This window comes from Streptopelia decaocto (genome assembly GCF_964273445.1).
Source record: "Streptopelia decaocto genome assembly, chromosome: 4".
NCBI lineage: Eukaryota > Metazoa > Chordata > Aves > Columbiformes > Columbidae > Streptopelia > Streptopelia decaocto.
Window position 1 is genome coordinate 50,476,631 of NC_138658.1, and position 19,900 is coordinate 50,496,530.

Sequence of the window (19,900 nt, forward strand, 5' to 3'; positions counted from 1 at the left end):
CACCGGCGGCACCTATTGGCTCTGGCTGCCCTGAGAGGCCGTACGTCCTGCTCTTCTACTGCATGAGGCACCTGCCATTCTCCCTCTGCCTGCCCCCCACCGCCTGCCCCGCCCGCTCCCGACACCCTATTGGGCTCAAGGCTGAGGCGACCCCGCCCCCTTCACTCTGACTGGGCTTTGCCGGTGCCAGTTTTTCCTGGCCTTGAAAGCGCGTGTAAAGAACACCACTTTGTGTCACCCCTGGCTCTGATTGGCTAGGGAGGCCAAGGGCCGCGCCCACGTCCTGATGCGATTGGGTAAGCTGGACAGAGGGCGGGGCCGCCAAGGCTGCCCCGCCCCGCAGAGGGCCGCCGGAGGGCGGGCTCGGAGCGCTGTGCTCCTCGGGGCTGAGATCGGCGGGAGGGTCCCTCTGCTGCAGGCGTCCGGGGTCGTCTCCGGGCCCGCAGGCTGGCGACCGCTACACGGCGCTCTGCCCCGAGGGCGCTCCGGTGGCAGCCCGGGGACCTGAGGGGACGGTAGGCAGGCACGGCCCCAGCGCCGCCTCCTCGGTGAGATCCCCCGCCGTGGGGACCAGCCCAGGCCGCTGTATGTCCCGAAGCGTGGCCAGACCTCAGCTGCCCTGCTGGGGCCAACGAGCGCTCGCACACGTACGTCAGGCGCGGCCCCGGGGCTGGCGTCGTCTTTTCAGGACGGCAGCAGGTCGCTGCGCCGGGGAAGTAGGATTTCTGGGCTACAAACCCCTCCCTTTGCTCTGCGATACCCACCCTCAGTGTAGCCAAGTCGCCAACTATTTTAGAAAAATTTAGTTGTTTCTACTAAGGAGAAAAATGGCAGCCTGCCCTCGCCGGCTGAACGCACCCCAGTGTCGGGTCAGTGTCACAGCAGCAGCGGGCTGGGGCGTGGGGGACACGCGGGCCAAAGGCTGCTCCTTGCAGGCAGATGAGACTGCATCACTCCGCCTAGTTACTGTTCTGCTCCTAAAAATCCAGCCCGCGGGTCCACCTACTCTCCCCTCCTTGCAGTGCAGAGGACGCAGACACCTTTCACGTCATAGCTGGTTAGCATGTGACCTCAGCATCTCCTCTCCTTTCAGAGATAAGAGCCTTTCCTTGCCCTACTCAGTGCTGAAACACAGGTGAGAAGAGACTGCTACAGCACCATCTGTGCACAATGGAGTATTAAAACAGAAATTACCCATTAAAAAAAAAAATAGACACACTTCCATTAAGAGGTTAAGTTAAAAGAAAGTCAAGGACTCAGAACTGAAGAAGTGCCACATTTAAAGTAATTGTCTCTTTGGAGCAATATATTTAGTATACAGTCCTGAATTAACTGATTGTGCACCTGTTATTGGTTTTCTTAATGACTCGTGCCTTATTCAGTGCACCGGTCAGAGTGTGCAAGTGCAGCCAATTTATTTTGCAGAGCAACATCTTGTGTTTTCAACTGCCATTTTTACAGAGAAGGAGATGGAGTCCTTGAGAAAATTATTTATTTCTTCAACAGGCATGTACAAAGGCCATGTCAGAGCAACAAAAGACCCCATTATTTGAAATTCTTGCCTGTTCACTAACTCCTTGCAATTATTTCTGTAGAACTTTCTGCTTCCATCTCTGGTATTTTCCTGTTGGCACCATCTTTTCTTTACCTTAGCAATTGTTGTGTATTTTACAGTACCACCTTGAAAAATAATAATAATAAGCTATCTCAGAGTAAAGCAGTACAAGCTACGTTTCACTTCTTGGGTAGTTTTAACATCCCACATGCCAGACATTCACATCTGTACACGTCATCCCAAACTCTTATACCCAGTAGGGGCACCATTGAGTTGCAATTCATCTGATCTGTTCTAATTCTGGATTGAGAGGAACAATTCCTTTAGGGGTGCCTGTTTGTTCACATTCACCATAGCACATAGACTGCTAGTTTAGAATAAAAATGTATTCAAAAAGAAATTTTCTCCCATGCATTAAGTAGCTGCAAACTGATACAGATCTAAAAAAAAAAAAAAAAGGTGGCATACCTAAACCCTCTATGGTTGTATCTGAAGCCACTTGGACCTAAAGAAAGGCTTGTAATTTTTTCCCCCATTTATATTAGTCTATAATGAAAGCTACTATGTGGCTTTACAAATCTTTCCTTAGACTATAGCTTCTGTAAGTACTACTATCTGTATGCATAAAGCAAATAATACTGTAAGTTTGACAAACAAAACTTCAAAATATTTTTGAATAGTTGAATGTGCAAGTATAGTCTCTGACCGTTAAAAACTAGATCTGCAAATAAATCCATAAAGAATCACAAAAGAGACTTTGTTTTCTGTTTCTGCCTGCTAAACAAGGAATGTATGCTTCAGCCAGAAAAGGCCTGCTGCACAAGAGCAAGGCCCATTGCAACATCCACCTTCATTCCAACCTTGAGAAGGTACTAATACATCTCCTTTGTTACCACTAGTTGTAAACCACTATGCAAGTCTCCAGGCTGGCAGATGTTATGTATTCACACCCATATTTTCTTTCTGAAGCCTGAGTTTACAAAATGCAGAAATACTTAATTTAAATAGAGCAGATCAATCAGGTTATGCTTGATCAAGCACTGTCTCAAGGACAGAGACAGTTTAAGCAGTTCCAGCATTAGTCTCTTAATCCTAGTCCTCCTGGCATCCTTTCTTTTGTGCCAACACAACCATTTGAACAGCTAGATAGGAAGGCAAATCAAAGAGCAAGACTGCCCCCAACACCCCCAAAAGGCAAAAAACCCTAAAAATCAACATTCTGGGGGTTTGTTCATCTGTTTGCTTGTTTTCCCAGTGAAATGAATATCCTGATTTGGCTCATATATGTGCAAATGCTTCTATCAACACACAGGAGAGGAATAATAAATTGAGAACTGGAGAGGGGCAGGAAATGCTTCAGCCAATTTACACACTGCTAGGTCCAACTTAAAACTGCAGACTTTTTTTTTTTAAGGAGAAAGACTTTGCACTTTTTAAATTGATAGCTAAAATGACATCCACATAGACTGTGAAAAATACTATAAGGAGCAAGATGAGCAATTTACTTAGTTTTATGTTGTTCACTATCAGAAACAGGGTGTAGAGGGCATTTTAAGAAAGTGGATGCCCTCTCTTTCAAAAGGGTATCCAGACTCCAAATTGCTAAAGCCACTGCATCTCTCAAATACCTTTGTTCATCTTGCTTTGCTTAGAAACAAGTGTGAAAGTTAATTTTAGGCACCCAAATCACAAACCACTTACGTGTTTGACAAGTCAGAGAGGGAACTGTATTGAAACAAAAACATTCGCAAAGTAGAATTTGCTGAACATTAACAAAGCAGATAAAACAGCAGCACAGCACAGGGCATTGTAAGAAAAGAAACAAATTATCTACCAGAAGCCCAGCAATTGCAGTTCTAAATCTTTGCAGATATGAAAAAGTAACTGATACCCAGGACAATTCAAACAGCTTTATGTAATGCTTCTGAAAAGATTTTTCACCCCCAGCATGAAGAGAAACATTTCAATAGCATTGCATGGCATTAGCAGAACAGTACTGATCGGGGATAAAAGAGGACCTCAGGTGGCAGAAAGTAACAGCTGCAGATTATATAACTGCTTTCCAATCACTCCTCGTCAAGTAAGTCAGATCATTTCAATTGCCCTGTCCCGTGGACTCATACTATGGTCCTTGTTTAAGTAAAAACATCTGGTTTGTAACACTTCCTCCACAGGTGTATGACTTTAAGGGTCCTTTTGTAACACACTGCAAACAAATGTAATTTTGCATACATGAGAAAAAAAATGTTTCAGAGCTGTTGGTAGCTCATATTTAAATCCCTAAATTTGGTTTATAGCTTGTTGCGTTTGTTTTTCAGCTTCAGTTTGAAATTAAAAAAAAAAAAAAAATCTGCTTAATTCATAATTAGGAAGCTCTAAGCAGCCAAGCTTAAGAGAGCAGCTCAGAATTTCTGCCCAAACCCTGGAAGTGCATCAAAACAATCAGCACCCTTGTCTGTGGCCACAGAGCTCCCTCATTGACAGCAGAGCACCCTGAACATTTTCGTGTTCCGTGTTAGTGGGACATGTGGGAGCTGGGCACCTGCACACTTAACCTGCACCCAACTTGTTTCAGTAACATCAACTCCAGTTCAAAACCAAAGGGTGTCCCCAGCTGTTGTTCAATAAGCTTGTAGCTGCGACACCCTTTTTGAAAATGGGAAATAAAAAATTCAGGTCCTTCTTAGCCCCAGAGGTTTGAACTGCAGCTCCCAGGTGTGAGTGTGCTCTGGGACAACACCACTGCTCCTGAAACTAAGCTTACAACACATACAGAAATGCCTGAGCCAAAGCCCCAAAGCAGGAGTAAATGTAAGAGGAGACTTGAGTCTCCACCCTGCTGAAGAATCCGGTACAGTTACCCTCAGAAGTTGCTGTCTTACACCTAGAGTCTTTCCTTCTTCTTCTGAGACATGAACTGGTGGGCTCCTGATGGGCTGCCGTCTCCTCCTGTATGTATGTTCCCAGAAACTTTAACTGACCTGCACAGAATGGCAAAGAGGATGGAATTAGGAATACAACAGAATACATATTATTTAGAAGTCCAATATGTATCATCTAGACCTTTTACCACAAGGAAAAGGTCAAACCTTTAGAAAATAAAACATGTTTTTTAATACATTTTATCTTTATCATGCTGTCTCTGAATGCATAGTTAAAGATATTGCAAACTTTTTATTTCATAACATACTGTCTTATGAAAGTTGAGATGAAGGGAATAAGATTAGAGAACAGCAAGATTAGTCACACGCCCCTGCAGCAGGACCTGTTCTAGCACATTTCTTTCATAGTTTGAAACATAGTGATTGCAAGAGATCTACTGCACATTTTTTCTAAACCAGTCAGGTCCGGGGAATCAGATCAATGTGCAGGTTCAAGGACAAATAAAGTATAGTTTTATCTTCCCAATTCTAACCACAGTAGTAGAAGCAGTATACAAACAGTTCGTGGTCAGTTTCTCTTAGTCATTTTGATAAAATAATGCAAATGCCAACAAATACTTGCTATTCATTACATTTATTATACATCAAGTGTTTTCTGATATTAGGCATTATCAGGTATGGATCCACCAACATTAAATTACACAAGCTACTCAGAGGAAGAGAATATTTGAAATTTAGATTTTGTCAATGTCTATGTGAACATTTCTAATGGGATGAAACTTTCTAAATCCTGTGAAAATGAATCCAAGTATGCTCACAGACTTCAAAGATTACACACAGGGATGATGTATAGTCTGATCTGTTGCACAAGTCATGCTTTGGTGTCTGACATTGAGAAATACCCTTATTCTATTATTAAATTGTTGAAAAAAAAAAAAAAGTGGTTTCAAGATTTTTACATTTATGATTATCATTTCCTGCATCTCAGATGAATAAACTACTCATATCACAACGTATCTGCACAGACAGCCTCTGGAGAACATTAAGTAATGTGGGAAGATAATGTTGTGTTTTATACAGGCCATGGAAAGGCAAACCTGTAGCTGGATGTGGATCAGAGCTAGGATACTGAGGATACTCAGCCCCCTGTGCAATGTTGGTACCGTGCCAGCCGCTCCTGCAGGCTGTGAGAAGGGAGAGACAGCGGCTACTGCTGCTGGCAGAAGAAAACTGGTCAAAGTCCAAGAAAGTCACTCCCATCACTCTGAAACCTGATTTATCCTGTCCTGCTGGAGAGTCACACAGAGAACAAGTTCAGAGGATTTCAAATCCTTCCTAAGGGATGCCGAAACTGGAATATTTAATTAGACTTCCTTGGGCTTATAAAGACAAACACCTCTAGGTGAGAAGTAAATTAGTTCAACAATGGATGGTTAATTATAACTAATAAAGTCAGGCTTTCTAATATCATCTGAGATGAAGTTGTGGTGGCTATGTATTCCTCAAGTGCCTTTCAAATATCCTCTGCCCACAAAAATCACTGAAGTGTTTCATTCCCAGAAAAAACAGCCTTAAAAACAAGGGAGAACCAGGATAAAGTGACAAGCTTGGTGATGGCAGGAGTTAGCTCACTCCACAGAAGAAGAAACCCTGGGTAAACACACATCTGGTCTTTGCTTATATAGAGAAACAATAAAATTGAGTATGCTTAAGCTGTTCTCAAAAGCACATAGTGGACAATGAGAGGGAGGGGAAAAAAATAAAACACACCACCACCTCTTTCCTACAATGTGTCCATTATCGTATGTTTAGGTATTGCTGGGAAGACATACAGTACTGAAGGCGAACGTCACAATTGTGGTTTCCAAGCTGTGAGGGTCACTTAAATAAACCATCTAACATTTTTCTCACAGGCACAAAACTTCCTTTGGCCAACACCAAAAGATGTGCTCGTTTAAAGGAAGTTCTGCACATATACTGAAGGACCAGGAGTAAATATAAAAGACATTGCCAAGAGATCCTGAGAAAAAACATTTTACCTTGTCCTATGTGTTTGTTCCATAGTAGGTAATTCACTGCCTAGGCCAAAAAAAAGCCCCACTTCTATTTGGTCCCACTAAAAAATGTAGTCCCAGCAGAGGAGCAATGCATTTTTTGTTTGGTTTCTTACAGTTTATTTTAAATAAAAATTACAATCAACTTTTTTTCCCTTCTGAGAACCCTTGTCATGTTGGGTGTGATTCTTTTTAAAATCTTCTGCAGTGTGTTCACTTTAAGTGTCTCATAACTACTTGGAGGTGCTTTACTCTTCCCTTTGTAAAAGCATTGCAGTGTCTAACATCTTGTAAAACAAAAGTCTGTAAAAGTCACAGTGTCTCCTCCAATATTACGAGTATCAATCATCTGCAAATTGTTATAATAAAACTCATTTAAGAATACAATGTGGAATAGCAGCAGATGTAAATAATGTTTCAGTAAGTAAAAAATGCACTCATTTCAAACACATAGTTACTCCATATCTCCCTATGAAGAAACACACTAGTTCCATCCCTATTTTGAAAAACCCAAGGCCAACCTTTTCATTGCAATAGCATCAGTGCAGCTTGTATCACCAGATTACCTACGCTACCCTGTTATTTTGCTTTGCCTCAGTCATCAGAGGTGTGGAAGTCAGCCGAAACTCTTTGTTCGTGATTGTTCTAGTGAGCTCCTAGGGTGGCAAAGGGCTTGTATCTGGACCCTAAAGAAAACTCTGAAACAGCACGATACAGGATACCTTCAAAAAAGTTGAAGAAGTTAGCAGCAAAGCAAGTTCCCACCCTTGCTTTGCTGTGGACAAAGCAGGTACCTGGCTGCGGTAGACACTGGTTTATCAAAATGCAGATGTCTTCCCTGTCTCACAGTGATAACGACTCATTAAAGAAAAGAGTCAACAGCCATTACACAGACATTCATAGCGTTACACATCCTTAAACAATGTCGTCTTTTTGGCTGCCAATGCAGTTTCAAGCAACAAACCTTTATTGTTGGTCTCAATTATATGTTGGTTTCTCATTCTAGTTTGTCTGTTTAAAATATTTAGGAGTGCTCATATGAAAGTGATGAATATGCTCATAATTATGTCCATCTTTATAAGATCCAAACCTAAGAAAAATATTCAACAAAGCAAAACTGTTACAACATGATTTAACCCATGCAATTAAATCATACACTTGATGCAGTATAATTAACACTTCTTCCCAATGTTCTAGATGGTTTATTTCAGACACAGGTCACAACCCTACTTACATAAAAATCATAATCTATATACACTATCTTACTACAGGTCTTTGAGTATAATGGAGAGCTTTAATTACACTGATTGGATTAATGCCATAGGCACTCTATAAATGGAATTCCACCCGACAAAGGTGAGCAGTGCATTTATCTAGTAAAATCCTATGCCCTTGTAAGTTTTTTCTACTGATATCAGTGGAGATAGAATTCAACCCCACATAATGCCAAATGCTCAGCCCTACTGTTAATATTGCACAACTTTCTTTTGAAAATTATGGTAAAAATTGTAATTGTTCATGCCATATTAAAATCTGAAAGTTTTGACTACTGTCTATTACAGTAGATAGATTTGCAGAAGGAAAATGTAGTACTTACTCAAAAAGCAGTGCTAAATAGCATTTAAAAGCAGTGCCATTATACTTCAAAAGAACTACAGTTAATTGGAAGAAGTTAAACTTATTCCTAAAAGGTATAATTTTCTTTCTGTTTCTAGGCAGACATTAAAGAAATTAGGATCACAAAAAATGTTCTGTGCTGAAATCAATTGAGTAAAATCTGAATGCGAATGTTAACTTCAGCAAGTTTCGTCATGTGGAAAACACTGAGCAAACTTTTGCTTAAACAGGAAGCCAGTGACTGAGTGCTAAATGAAAAATGAGTAAGCTCAACTGTTAGGTGTATAGAAGAAGTTAAGATATTCTGTATTATGTAAGTTAGAAGTAGTAAATACAGCATTGCTGGCAATTGTCCCTCTGTAGCAACATCTATCTCAAACTTCATGACTCTTCCACTGATATTCAATATAAAATATATCCCTTTCTTGATATTTATCTTCCCCGTGCAATGCCCGTGGAAAAATGACCATGTTAAAGAAATAAATCACTTTTTATGTAAAAATCTAGTCCTTTTTTCTTCTTGACATATGTAACATACTGCCTCGGGCATTCTCCTAATTTTTGCTCCAGTTACATAGTATGTTTTAAAATGCTTATGCAAAGAGTACTTAACATATATATTGTATTTTATGTTCTAAATAATAACACATTAAGAACCCAATCTTCAAAAGTGCCAAGAAACATGGGCGATGTCTCATCATCTACAAAATGAGTCATCATACCACTTGGCAAATATCCCTATCAAACAATCTCAGAAATTAATCACCTGGGTGAAAGAAGCATTACCTTCAACTTACGCTATGACACAGGAGACTGATTTTTCCCAAGGCACATGCCAACCCAGTGGAAAAAAATTTGAATCCCAAATCAGAAGTTCTTGCTTCTTAATCTTCTGCTTAGCCTGGTAATGACCAGTGTGTCCCACTTTAAGAACACTTTTGTTCCTAGACTTCTCTTTCACAAGATGTCATATACCTCATCCCCTTAATTTCTTATGAGATACACTGACCTGGGATTGAAATGGATGTCCTCGGGAACTTGGCTGGGATCAGTGACAATTCTGTCATTATCAATATAGCTATCCAAGTCATCTGGGATCCTAAATTTGGCCATCTGGACTTCTGAATCACTTAAGCCAGCATGAGATATGCGGGCATAGCCCAACCTATTGGATACAAGAGTTAGTTTAAAAAAATAACTCAAGGCAATTTCACCGCATTCTTAATTCATGTATCTTTTTTTCCAGGAGTTATTATTTAACCTATCAACCTAACTTAATTTATGTGAATCTCACTTTCAAAAAACCTTAGAGCACTCTGTAAACACGAGCTTCATAACAAAATGTCACGAGTAGAAAAACTGAGAAAATTTGACAACAAAAATAAGTTCTAGATCTAGAAACCTATTTTTAAAATTAGTTTTAGAATATGCATACTGGTACAAGATCACCAACCTTTTTCATTGAAGAGATTTTGAAATTCAAGAAAGGAACTCAGGCATCAGTGGAACGAGTAATGAGAAAAATAAGATTGCAAGTGGGGGTTTTGTTGTTGCTTTTTTTTTTTTCCTACTCAATACTGTTACTTAAGACAGCTATCTAGTTTACTGGGTTTACTTCTGTGAAGACTGCAGAATTTGCAGTTTATTCAGAATAAACTGAATTCCATTCTGGTACATACATCACCAAGAGAACAATTTACCAGCAACTTGATATTAAAAGATATGGAGTGCACAGGTTCCAGCAGAGGAAAGTGCTTCAGTGTGGGCTTACACAGTTAAAGTTTCCACTGAATCCAGCATAAAGCTTGGCTGGATTAGATCCGCATTTTGCTTCAACAAACCCTACAATCATGGTTCAAAATTCGTATCTTCTGTGTCACATACCAATTAGGGCTTAGTCTTCACATTTTAGAATGAAGCTGCAAAGACAGAGCTTTGGAAAAAAGTAGGTTTATGTTACCAAAGCAGATTAGATCTGAAGGCTTTTGACACAAAAGGATGAAACTTCTAATACTGTCTTTGTGAATGATATTCAGAAATACACCAATTCATCCTGCGATGGATGTTTCACGTTACTTCATGATATATCTAACTGTCCATACATAATTGTTTATGGATATAACACTCTTCCACAATTACCTAAAGAAGGGTGTAAAACTGATTGTCTTAAAGATGTTTAAAACCAATGAATAATGATCCACTTTAACATACCTTATAACTCCACGATACATAATATAGCTACACCATCTGTCATGATCTGTACTGTCAATATCCTATGAGTGAAAGAAGAAAAAAAAATATCAAGAATATAAGGCAAGCTTTCCTTATGGGTAGGCTTTAAATCAGTATCAGTACCAATGTGTAAACCTGCTACAGAAAAATATTTTGCCTAGAACATTGTAATAAGGTAGAAAGGTAAAACCCCACTGCCAGACAAATTACACAACTTTTTTACATCTCCTGACAGAAAACCGAACTGCAGAACTCACTTTTAAAACAAAATAATAACAGAATTAGAGGTTGGAAGAGACATCTGGAGGTCACCCACTACCAACCCCACACTCAGAGTAACTTCAAGAAGGTTTCTCAGGGGCTCATGCAGCCAATTTGTGAATATCTCCATGGATGGAGATTTCACAACAACTTTGGGCCTCTGTTCTAATGCTTGACAACCCTAACTGTGATTGTTTATTTTTTTCTTCTTCTATTCTAATTGACATTTCCTTGTGGCAACTGCTGTTCATTGCCTCTTGTCCTTTCACTGTGTAACTTCACCTTCTCTACAACAAGTCATGAGGTAGCTGAAGATTGTATTTGAAAATGTGCATGTATTTTCTTAAATGTCTATTTCCAAGTTATCCATTTGAAATAGTAAGCTTAATGTTTCAAATACACATTATCTTTAACAGCTAAAAGAAGCAGTATTTTTACATTACCTGGACATTTCCATTTTCTATTAGTTCAGTATAATCTCTGGATCCAGGAGCTGATGTGATGTATCCTAGAAATACAACTTGCTTACTGCTAGTCTTCAGTAGATTTGAAACAGTTATAGCCTGGAGTTTTCTGTCCAAGTCCTCTCTGAAAGAAATGGAAAAGAGTTTAACATATGTCTGTTTTAGCTCAGAATCTTTTTTGCTATAACATATTAAACCACAAATGAATCTGACATCTTTTTTATTGCTCAGTATTACAGAGGATGAAAGTTTATAGAAAGCTCACTGATTCAGAATGATCACTATGTTCCATAAAAGCCACATGGTCGTGGTAGATGTAATTAGGATTCTCTTTCTAACCAGTATAGGTACAACTTTTTCTATTATGGTTTTGTTTTTAATACTGATCTCATCACTAGGAAATGTGCATGTAAGGCTTTGTCTCTGCCTGCACTTGAAATGTAATGGTGCGAGCACAGAGTGGTGCATAACAAAGAGCTCCCATGCTAACAAAACTTTTAGGATGGACAGATCATGATTAAAAGAAAAAAAAATCTTAAAGTCTGGGTCACATAATTGATGAAATATAACTTAAGAGCTACATCATCCCATTAACACTACTTAACAACATTGGGCAGGTATTCTGTATCTCTTTAACAAGATTTACACAACAGTTCCAACGAGACCAAAAGTCACAGTGCAAGCGGAACCTGGTAAAATACTGCATTGGATCACATTCCCTGTCCTTGGATTTGTCATAACATAATGTAAATACAGTTTTCTTTCTACAATTCTTCACATTAATAACTTTAAAGAGCTGTGCAGAGGCTGTTTTCTTCTGTATTTTGATAGACTGGGCTAAATACCATTGAGAGAGGGAGCTGATTTTGGAATCTGTAATCCCAAAAGACGACAAGAATTTAAATGCTACTGTGTTTTCTAAATAGCAGAACTTGACTGCAGCAAAGGCATTGGGGAGAAAAAGCACACACTCAGGAGACAAAAAACCCCAACCACTTAAACAGTAGTCTGACCTGGGTATAGGTGAAGTTGCCTGCTCAGCTAGCTGCTACTTCTAGAATCACACCTCTCTAGAAGTTGGGTTCTTTTCAATGGCACAGGCATGGTTACACTTTAAAAAGTATTTTAAAAAATCCCTAGTTATGCAGTGTCTATATAGTTTATCTATCCTAAGCAGCAGATGAAAAAAAAATTAAAACCAAGCAGCTGTATGTGCCATTTAATTACAAATTCACTCATCTCAAAACACAATCTAATTTGTAATCGTTTCCCATGTTTCTCCACCTATTTTCTCCTTCATCTTTATCTCATCTCTCTGAGGGGGGAATACAGAGCTATTTTCTTCTACATCAACAAACAGTTTATTGGAGAAACAAGTCTTAATCATCTGTATGAGGCACAGAATGAAATTCTTCTCTAGAGTTCAGCCTAGGAGTGGTTTCTGACAACTATATATGTTTGGTAAAAGGGAAATCTGTGTACAATTTGCATGCTTGGTGCACAGCCTCTGCATAGGGGAAGGAACCAGGGAAGCTCAGTATGGCATAACGAGAATTCCTACTGCTTTCTGAGCAGCTTCTTTGCATATTATATTCTGCACCCAATCCATAAATTTGCTTCTCCTTGAATTATAGCACATACAAAAATAAGTCCAAATCTTACTACATAATCACAAATATAATACTAGATATTGCAGCAAATGAAACAGAAAGTACAGCTACATGAAGCATCACAAAACTCTCCCTTATTAATATTCATTACACACAAGTAATCAACACATTGTCCTAAAGAACTGAAATATACATCATAATCTTTTCTGTCACATATTTGAGTTATTGGTATAATTCATCCTTTCAGAATCCAGGGATCAATTTAGATATTTCAGTTTCATCTAGTCAGAAGGACGGTGAATGGCTATTTTTGTTGCTTTTTCAACACTATATTTTCTTGGAGGTTTCAGAATTCTTACTTTTTATTTTAATAAACATCAATTGTCCATTAATGCTATCTAACTGTAACTATAACCAGCTGCAGTTGTGGAATGTAACAGATCTGTCCCCCATGCAGGAAGTCAGAAGCATGCTATCCTGCACTGAAATGTATCTGTAGTCCGATTATGTGTTGTGGTTTTGCAGAACTATATATCTCTAGTAACCCAGATATCAGGTTCAGCTGAGTGTTGGGTGATATGTTTGTCCACTTAAAAGAATGCTTCAAAATTTTAAAACAGTAGCTATGTCATAGAATTTCCTCCAATGTGCCTTCTTAGAATCAGTATTACAGAAGCATATTTTAAAAGGTACAAAAGAAATCCCAGAAATTCACAAATTACAATTATGTTACATGGCTTTGCACGACATAATGTGACAAAAAATAAAATACACACTCTTCATTTCCAAAGTGGGCAACAACAAAATCAACCAGTTTCCCTGTGAAGTTGACAGTCATGGAGATGGCAGGTGCAATCTCTCCCTCTGGAGATGGAAGGAGGTGATGGGCAGATTTTACAATTGGATACCTTGATAGCGCCATAATCCTGCATGAGAAGAGGGAAACAGTTACATTTCGTAGTTCACAAGCATCACAAGTGTGAACTAAGCAGATAAATGTGAGCAGAAGACTAATGGTCACTGAACTCAAACCATCAGACCAGAATACAAACCATCTCTAGTGGACTATTCTGAATCTAGAAGGTTTTCCTCTAAAATATTACTTAAGTACATGTCTAAAAATGTATCGTCAAATTCATTCCTACTCTAAGAAATACCATTCCACATATATGGATTCTTACACTGAGCCTTTCAAAATCTGCATCCTCAGACAAAACAGAATGTTATACTACCAGTAATTAAAATGTGTTTTATTAGAAGCAGATAGAAATACACCTTTAAACCAGGAGATTTCTCAACCTTTCAGCTTCTGTTTGGAATCAACCTTAAAACAATTTTGGGTCAGTTTTTTCCAAAATATTTCCTGAAGAAAATTTCAGAGAACGACTCTTCTGCATCACTTAAAGACAAAGGCTCTGGAAGAGGAAAGTTACTAAATTCCCCTCACATACGGAAAAAAATAAATAGCCATTGCAACATCACTAGGAAGTTCCATTTGCCACAGAGATCTGCATATCCTCCTGGAAAAAAAGCCACATTATAAGCCACTATTTTCCAGAGGGCAAAGACGTGCAGCTGGTAGTTGGTTAAGCACTGAAGTACAATCAGACACAGAAAGTCTGGTCAAACAGACATGCACCTTTCTATGCCCATTTCCCACTATACAGCCCAAGCTGGATTTAATTAATTAAAAATTTCTAATAACTCCAGGTGCAGTTACATTTTCCAACTGTTATCACGTTTTTAAGTCTGAAATCTAAACTTTTCATAGGCTAAAACAAAATAATGAGAAAAGCAAATCAGATATAGTACTTGGAATGCCAGACATCCACCTCTGTACATCAAAGGGCAGGATGCCATTCTCTGCATCACAACAGCCAAAGTAGCGTATACAGCCAGGCACCAAAAATTGGTCATTTTTAACAATGAGAAAACTTAATCTGCATTGCACTGTAATGAAAGGGAATCAAGGCGCATTCTTAAAGACAAGCCCTAACAAGTCATTACGGTGGTTATTATTCCAATTATTCTTTGCCCGTGTTCTAGTGGAATTAATATTGGGTAGTGTATTTACATATATTTACTGCCACTGTGTATATAAAGATGACTCACCCCCAAGTGTGATCTCTTGTGCTTGGACCAAAATCCGTGTAAAATCCTAGTCTTTCTCCTAGCCACATTGTTGGATCATTGTTCCCAATGAATGGTTTAGAGGCATCACTCTCTATAATAGTGATAAAATCTGCACCTAAAGAGGGGAAGAACAAAGAAAATACTTCTGAATTCATAGCTGTGACCTATACGTGTGATTTATAAATGACTATGTAATGTAATAAATTCTCTTTTGATTACACAGGGACAGACACAAGCCATTCAGGAGTCAACTGGGGAAAATCTTTCACTGGCAACAAAATCATGCCCAAACTTTCTGTCACTGCAGGCTACACAGCCTCAGCAGGACAGACACTTAGTGTCTGTATGCCACAGCACCTCCCTGGTGCATAACCGGATGCACGTGAGACGGCATGGTATCACGTACCTAGTGCAGAACATTTCAAAAGCATTAGACATAATGTGCATACACAGATAAACAGCACAGTAGCAAGTCTACTGCTTTCAACTTGATCAACAAGCACTACACAGCACATTTGCACTTACCTTCATGCACCAAATCCCATTCTGCTTCAAAGGGTCCTGTGCAAGAGGGAGCAGGTTGCTGCTGCCAAAACAATTAATCAGCCCATAGCAACCTAGTGTCAGCCACCAGGCACAGTAAGAAAAGGGTTCCCTGCTCTAGTGAATTGTTGACACCTCACTTTCTCAGGGCACTGTGGTCCCTCCCTGTTCAGATGCTGAGGTATGGTTTTGTCAGGGGAACATGACAGGTCTTCCTGTATTTTAGCTGCAGGATATAGGAAGAGCTATGTGGTCCCTCAAGGAACTGGCAGCTAAGGAAGACCTGCCCATGCCTGACGGAAGGTGGGAGTCTGCAATTTGGGCACATAGCTGAGCCATCCAGGCTCTGCTTCAGCAGCCCATCAGTGTGGCTGCAGCAGCAGCAAGTACTCCCTTCTTGCGGTGATTATGCCCCCGCGGAGTGCTCTCCTACTCTAGAAGGCAGATGGAGTCACCACTTCATCCGCAGCCCTTCTGTAAGGAATTAAGACCGCTCTGAAATGTCTTATTTAGCACTATGAAAGCCATGCTAGCAGGCAAAATGGTAGCTCAGAGTACTTTTAAGTGGATTCCCAGAATTTTGCTTCTACATCATTAGCATATATGCTGGCCACAGAAACAATGACTGAAGCCATCAAGAGGGCTTGATGTTGCCTCCCTTCAGGACAGACAGGAGTTCTAGTCACAAAAGCCATCGCATGTTGCATTTTCACTGTTCCAGCAGAGAGATGAGCCCAAGGAAAGCACACCTCCGCACCTCTGAAGATAACCCCCATGCTGAAGAAGCAGGCCCCTCTTTTGTGGCTCTCAAAATCAGCTACTCTTCTTTAGCAAACGAACAGTTTAAGAATCTCCAGCTTAACTCTGAATGCATTAATGCATTTCCTGGAAATTATAATGTGGTATTTCATGTAACAGCATACATGTAACATGAAACTCTAGAATACTGTTTCCAGCAATCAGGAATTAAGATTTATTCATTTATATTTTGGAATTTGCTGCCTTTTTGACTTACCAATTGCTTCTTTTAGAAGTGATACTTCATTTCCACAAAGAAATGCTCAGCAGGTAATCTCTTTTTCTAATATTCATGAATTTAAACTATAGGTAACAGAAATAAATGCTTTCATTACAGTTAAAAAATAAATACACAAAGATTAAATTAATACCCAGACATGGGTATTGACCACTGATCAATCCCTTTCAATGCACTCTGCAGCAGCACTGGCCTTTGGTCCAAATTCTTAATTTCCTATAGCTAATTTTCCAATGAAAATCATATCCATGAGCAACAGGTTAGAGACTCTTCTTTACAGTACAATCGTGACAACTCAACTAGCATACAGTCACTAATTTTCTTTCATAAATTGCTCTGGCTCAGTGATGGGAACACACTTATCTTTCTCCCCTGTACACCTTGTTTGGGGCATTTTAATTTCAGACCCTTTAGGAATTACATAATGCTTCACATCTGAAAAAAAAAGACCAGTTATAAAACATTAAATTTGATCTAGAAGGATATTTATCATTATTTCATTTATGTAAAGAATTTCTCTATAGACAAGGAACTCAGCAGTAATATGAGGAAAAAAAATCCAAATAATAAACAAAATGTTTCCTCCAACCAGAAAACTCTTTAAAATACATTAAAAAATTATCATCTCTGCAAATGGATTTTCAACAGAAGTGATTGTATTGGAACAGCTCACAAATTCAGGACAAAGCCACTAAACACAGGTTTTTGTGTTAATGTGTTAATTCTTATGTTTATGGGTACTCAGTTACCCAGCATGTGTTCTTGTTTGTGTTTGTGTTCTTCACATGAACCCTCTCAAATATAAATGAAGTGGGAAAAAAAATTGTTACCTGTCTGATTAAGCAAATCAGCTGATCCTTCCAAATTAGACCATCCATCATTGTCATATCCAAATCTAAAAGGCCAGATCATAGCAGAGAAGTCTCTTTTTGGAACCTCAAAAAAATGAATGGAAAAAAAAGTACAATTTGACTCTCAGGTATTATACTTTTCGCAGCCAACAACACTGGATACATGGTGCCATAAAAGACACACAAGAAGACATGTTTAACAAACATATTTTCCTAATGAAAATCTGCTATTAACAAGAGGAGAAAAGTCATCCTAGTTAAAATGAATTTGTACAAGTAACAGTAAATAAGTGAACATGAAAGAGATTACTAATTTTTTCATCTAAGAGGGACTACCCACTTTTTTCCACACTATAAGGTAAACTTTGCAAACATTAAGCATCTTAATTGTTATCATAGCAAAACCTAATTTTTTGCCGGACAGAAAACTGGAATCTTAGGATTTTTATCCAATTTCCATAACTAGTCTAAGTCAACCAAGTCTTCAGAGAGGTCAAATGGAGAGTTATAAATATAAAAACATAGCATCCTTCAGCTGGAATGAACCTCAGGCTGCTAACAGCATTGTCCAGTCAAGTTTTGAAAAAAATTCAAGTAAACTCATTTATAAAAGTAACGTTCAAATTGAATATATGAGGCAAGCATGTCTCATGTTTTCAGAATGTTTTTTTTTCCTTCATAGCAGCACAATAAATCTCCAAAGACCCATACATTCCCCATGTTCAATATGAATTTACAAATTAAACTTTTTGCATCTCCATTTCTGCATTTATTTTGCTGGAGACTTGGATACTGGTACGAAGAGTTCTTCAGCACCAACCAACACACCTAGAATACCACACGCGCACTTTACTGCATATTTGAAAGTTATCACTTTCACAAATGCACTACTCACCCCTTGGCCTAACTTCTTCTGGTAAGTTTTATAACGTAGACCCAGTCCAAGCAAACCAACACCAACAAACAGCCACAACACTTGAAACAGAAGCATACAGAAAAGTTGTTTTTAAAGCAAGAGAAAATAATGTTATTATTGCAGTTAAACAGAACATGGTACACCTCATTGTAAGATGTACTATTCATAGAATGGGAAATGAATACATTTAGATTTCCACGTATGCCAGTGATAACACCATTCCAGAGCAGTGTACTGAAGAGTGTCTATGTACATGCAGAATATCTACATGTATGCAGATACACTTACATTCTCCAAAACATAACAGGCTGAGCACATAAAATATACCAAAAGTCCTTGGAATATTTATGTAAAAATGATGCCTACTGAAGCATTCACTACAGGAGATGAGTAAGAGCATCATGTAAACCTTCCAGTGTTTTCCTCTCTGTGTTCCAGGTATGCATTTGTAGTCTATAATTTTTGTTTTGTATTAATACAACATGTGGAAGAAAATTTTGTTTACTTCACAAGCCTTTAGACATCAGAAAGACGTGATCCCTGCCAGACCTCCAGAGCAGTCCTTTGTTTGACACATTCTTGGAAAGGCACTGTAGCTTCAGAGAATCCCAGTTCAGCTCTCCCATAGCTGCTGTAGCCTTCCAAATAACTACAGTGGACACTTGAGAGCTTTCAGGATTTGGCACTTTGTAATTTGATGATCAAACCCCTCTGCGGTTATTTCACTTACAACGTCGCATAAGGTATCTACAATGATTTCAGGAACTCCAGTTTATTCTTTCATAATATATTTAAACAGATATGTAATTACTTTTATGCAAGTTCTCTAGAATAATTTTGTGCAAACTTTAAATAAATTTTGTCATGTCAGAAGAAAAGACATGCTGTTTACATTAGTAAATGTCAAGCAATTTCATACTCTGCAAGATGCAAAGGTGTTTGAAGGGGAAGCTGAGAAACAATAAAATTCTGGGTATGTTGAAGAAATACAAGAGTCACTGTTGTAATGTCACAAAATTAGCTGAGCTTTGCTGTGCTTTCTGACAGACAGAATTTTGAAGTATTTACTCCTGTGAAATGTTTTTGAGTAGCAATATTTAAACCACTTACGCTGGTGCTCACATTGCCTCTAACATACCAACTCTCAGGGGCCAGGTTCCTCTGGCCCATGAGTATGTAGGGTGAAGACCTTCATCCAGATTTCAGAAACAGCCCTAAAAAGTGGTGAAGCACTATTGTCTTCAGTTTTCAAATGAGCCAAAATGAGATACGCAGGTAAGTGATTTGATCCAGAGTCACAGGGAAAAAAAGAAGATGCAGGAATTTGAACCTTCAGCATCCTGATCTCTATAGGGTTAGTAAGCTGTAACATCTAGCATTTTTTTTCCTTTACCAAAATTCACAATACTGGCAGATTTTTTCCTTAGCAAAAGTAATCTAACAATGGAAACAAACCTGAAGCTCAAATATAGGAAAGATGGGGACAGACTTTTTGCAGGGCCTTTTACAACAGGACAAGGGGTAATGATTTTAAACTAAAGGAGGGGAGATCCAGGCTAGACATGAGGAAGAAACTTTTTCACAATGAGGGTGGTGAAACACTGGCCCAGGTTGCCCAGAGAGGTGGTAGATGCCCCATCCCTGGAGACATTCAAGGCCAGGCTGGACGGGGCTCTGAGCAACCTGATCTAGTTGAAGATGTCCCTGATCATGGCAGGGGGGTTGGACTAGGTGACCTTTGAAGGT

General features: G+C 39.0%; 1 protein-coding gene across 1 annotated transcript in view; it reads right to left on the reverse strand.

The window, feature by feature from the left end:
• Positions 1–2,489: 2,489 nt before the first annotated feature.
• CWH43 (cell wall biogenesis 43 C-terminal homolog) overlaps positions 2,490–19,900 on the reverse strand; it is a 32,417-nt gene continuing 15,006 nt past the window's right edge. The window contains exons 9-17 of the mRNA XM_082051383.1: positions 18,134–18,213; positions 17,218–17,323; positions 14,788–14,923; positions 13,452–13,601; positions 11,045–11,189; positions 10,320–10,381; positions 9,118–9,273; positions 7,456–7,581; positions 2,490–4,536 (exon numbers count right to left, since the gene is read on the reverse strand). Of these exons, the coding sequence (XP_081907509.1) occupies positions 7,494–7,581; positions 9,118–9,273; positions 10,320–10,381; positions 11,045–11,189; positions 13,452–13,601; positions 14,788–14,923; positions 17,218–17,323; positions 18,134–18,213 (923 nt within the window). The 3' untranslated portion in view covers positions 2,490–4,536; positions 7,456–7,493. The remainder of the gene's footprint in view (positions 4,537–7,455; positions 7,582–9,117; positions 9,274–10,319; positions 10,382–11,044; positions 11,190–13,451; positions 13,602–14,787; positions 14,924–17,217; positions 17,324–18,133; positions 18,214–19,900) is intronic.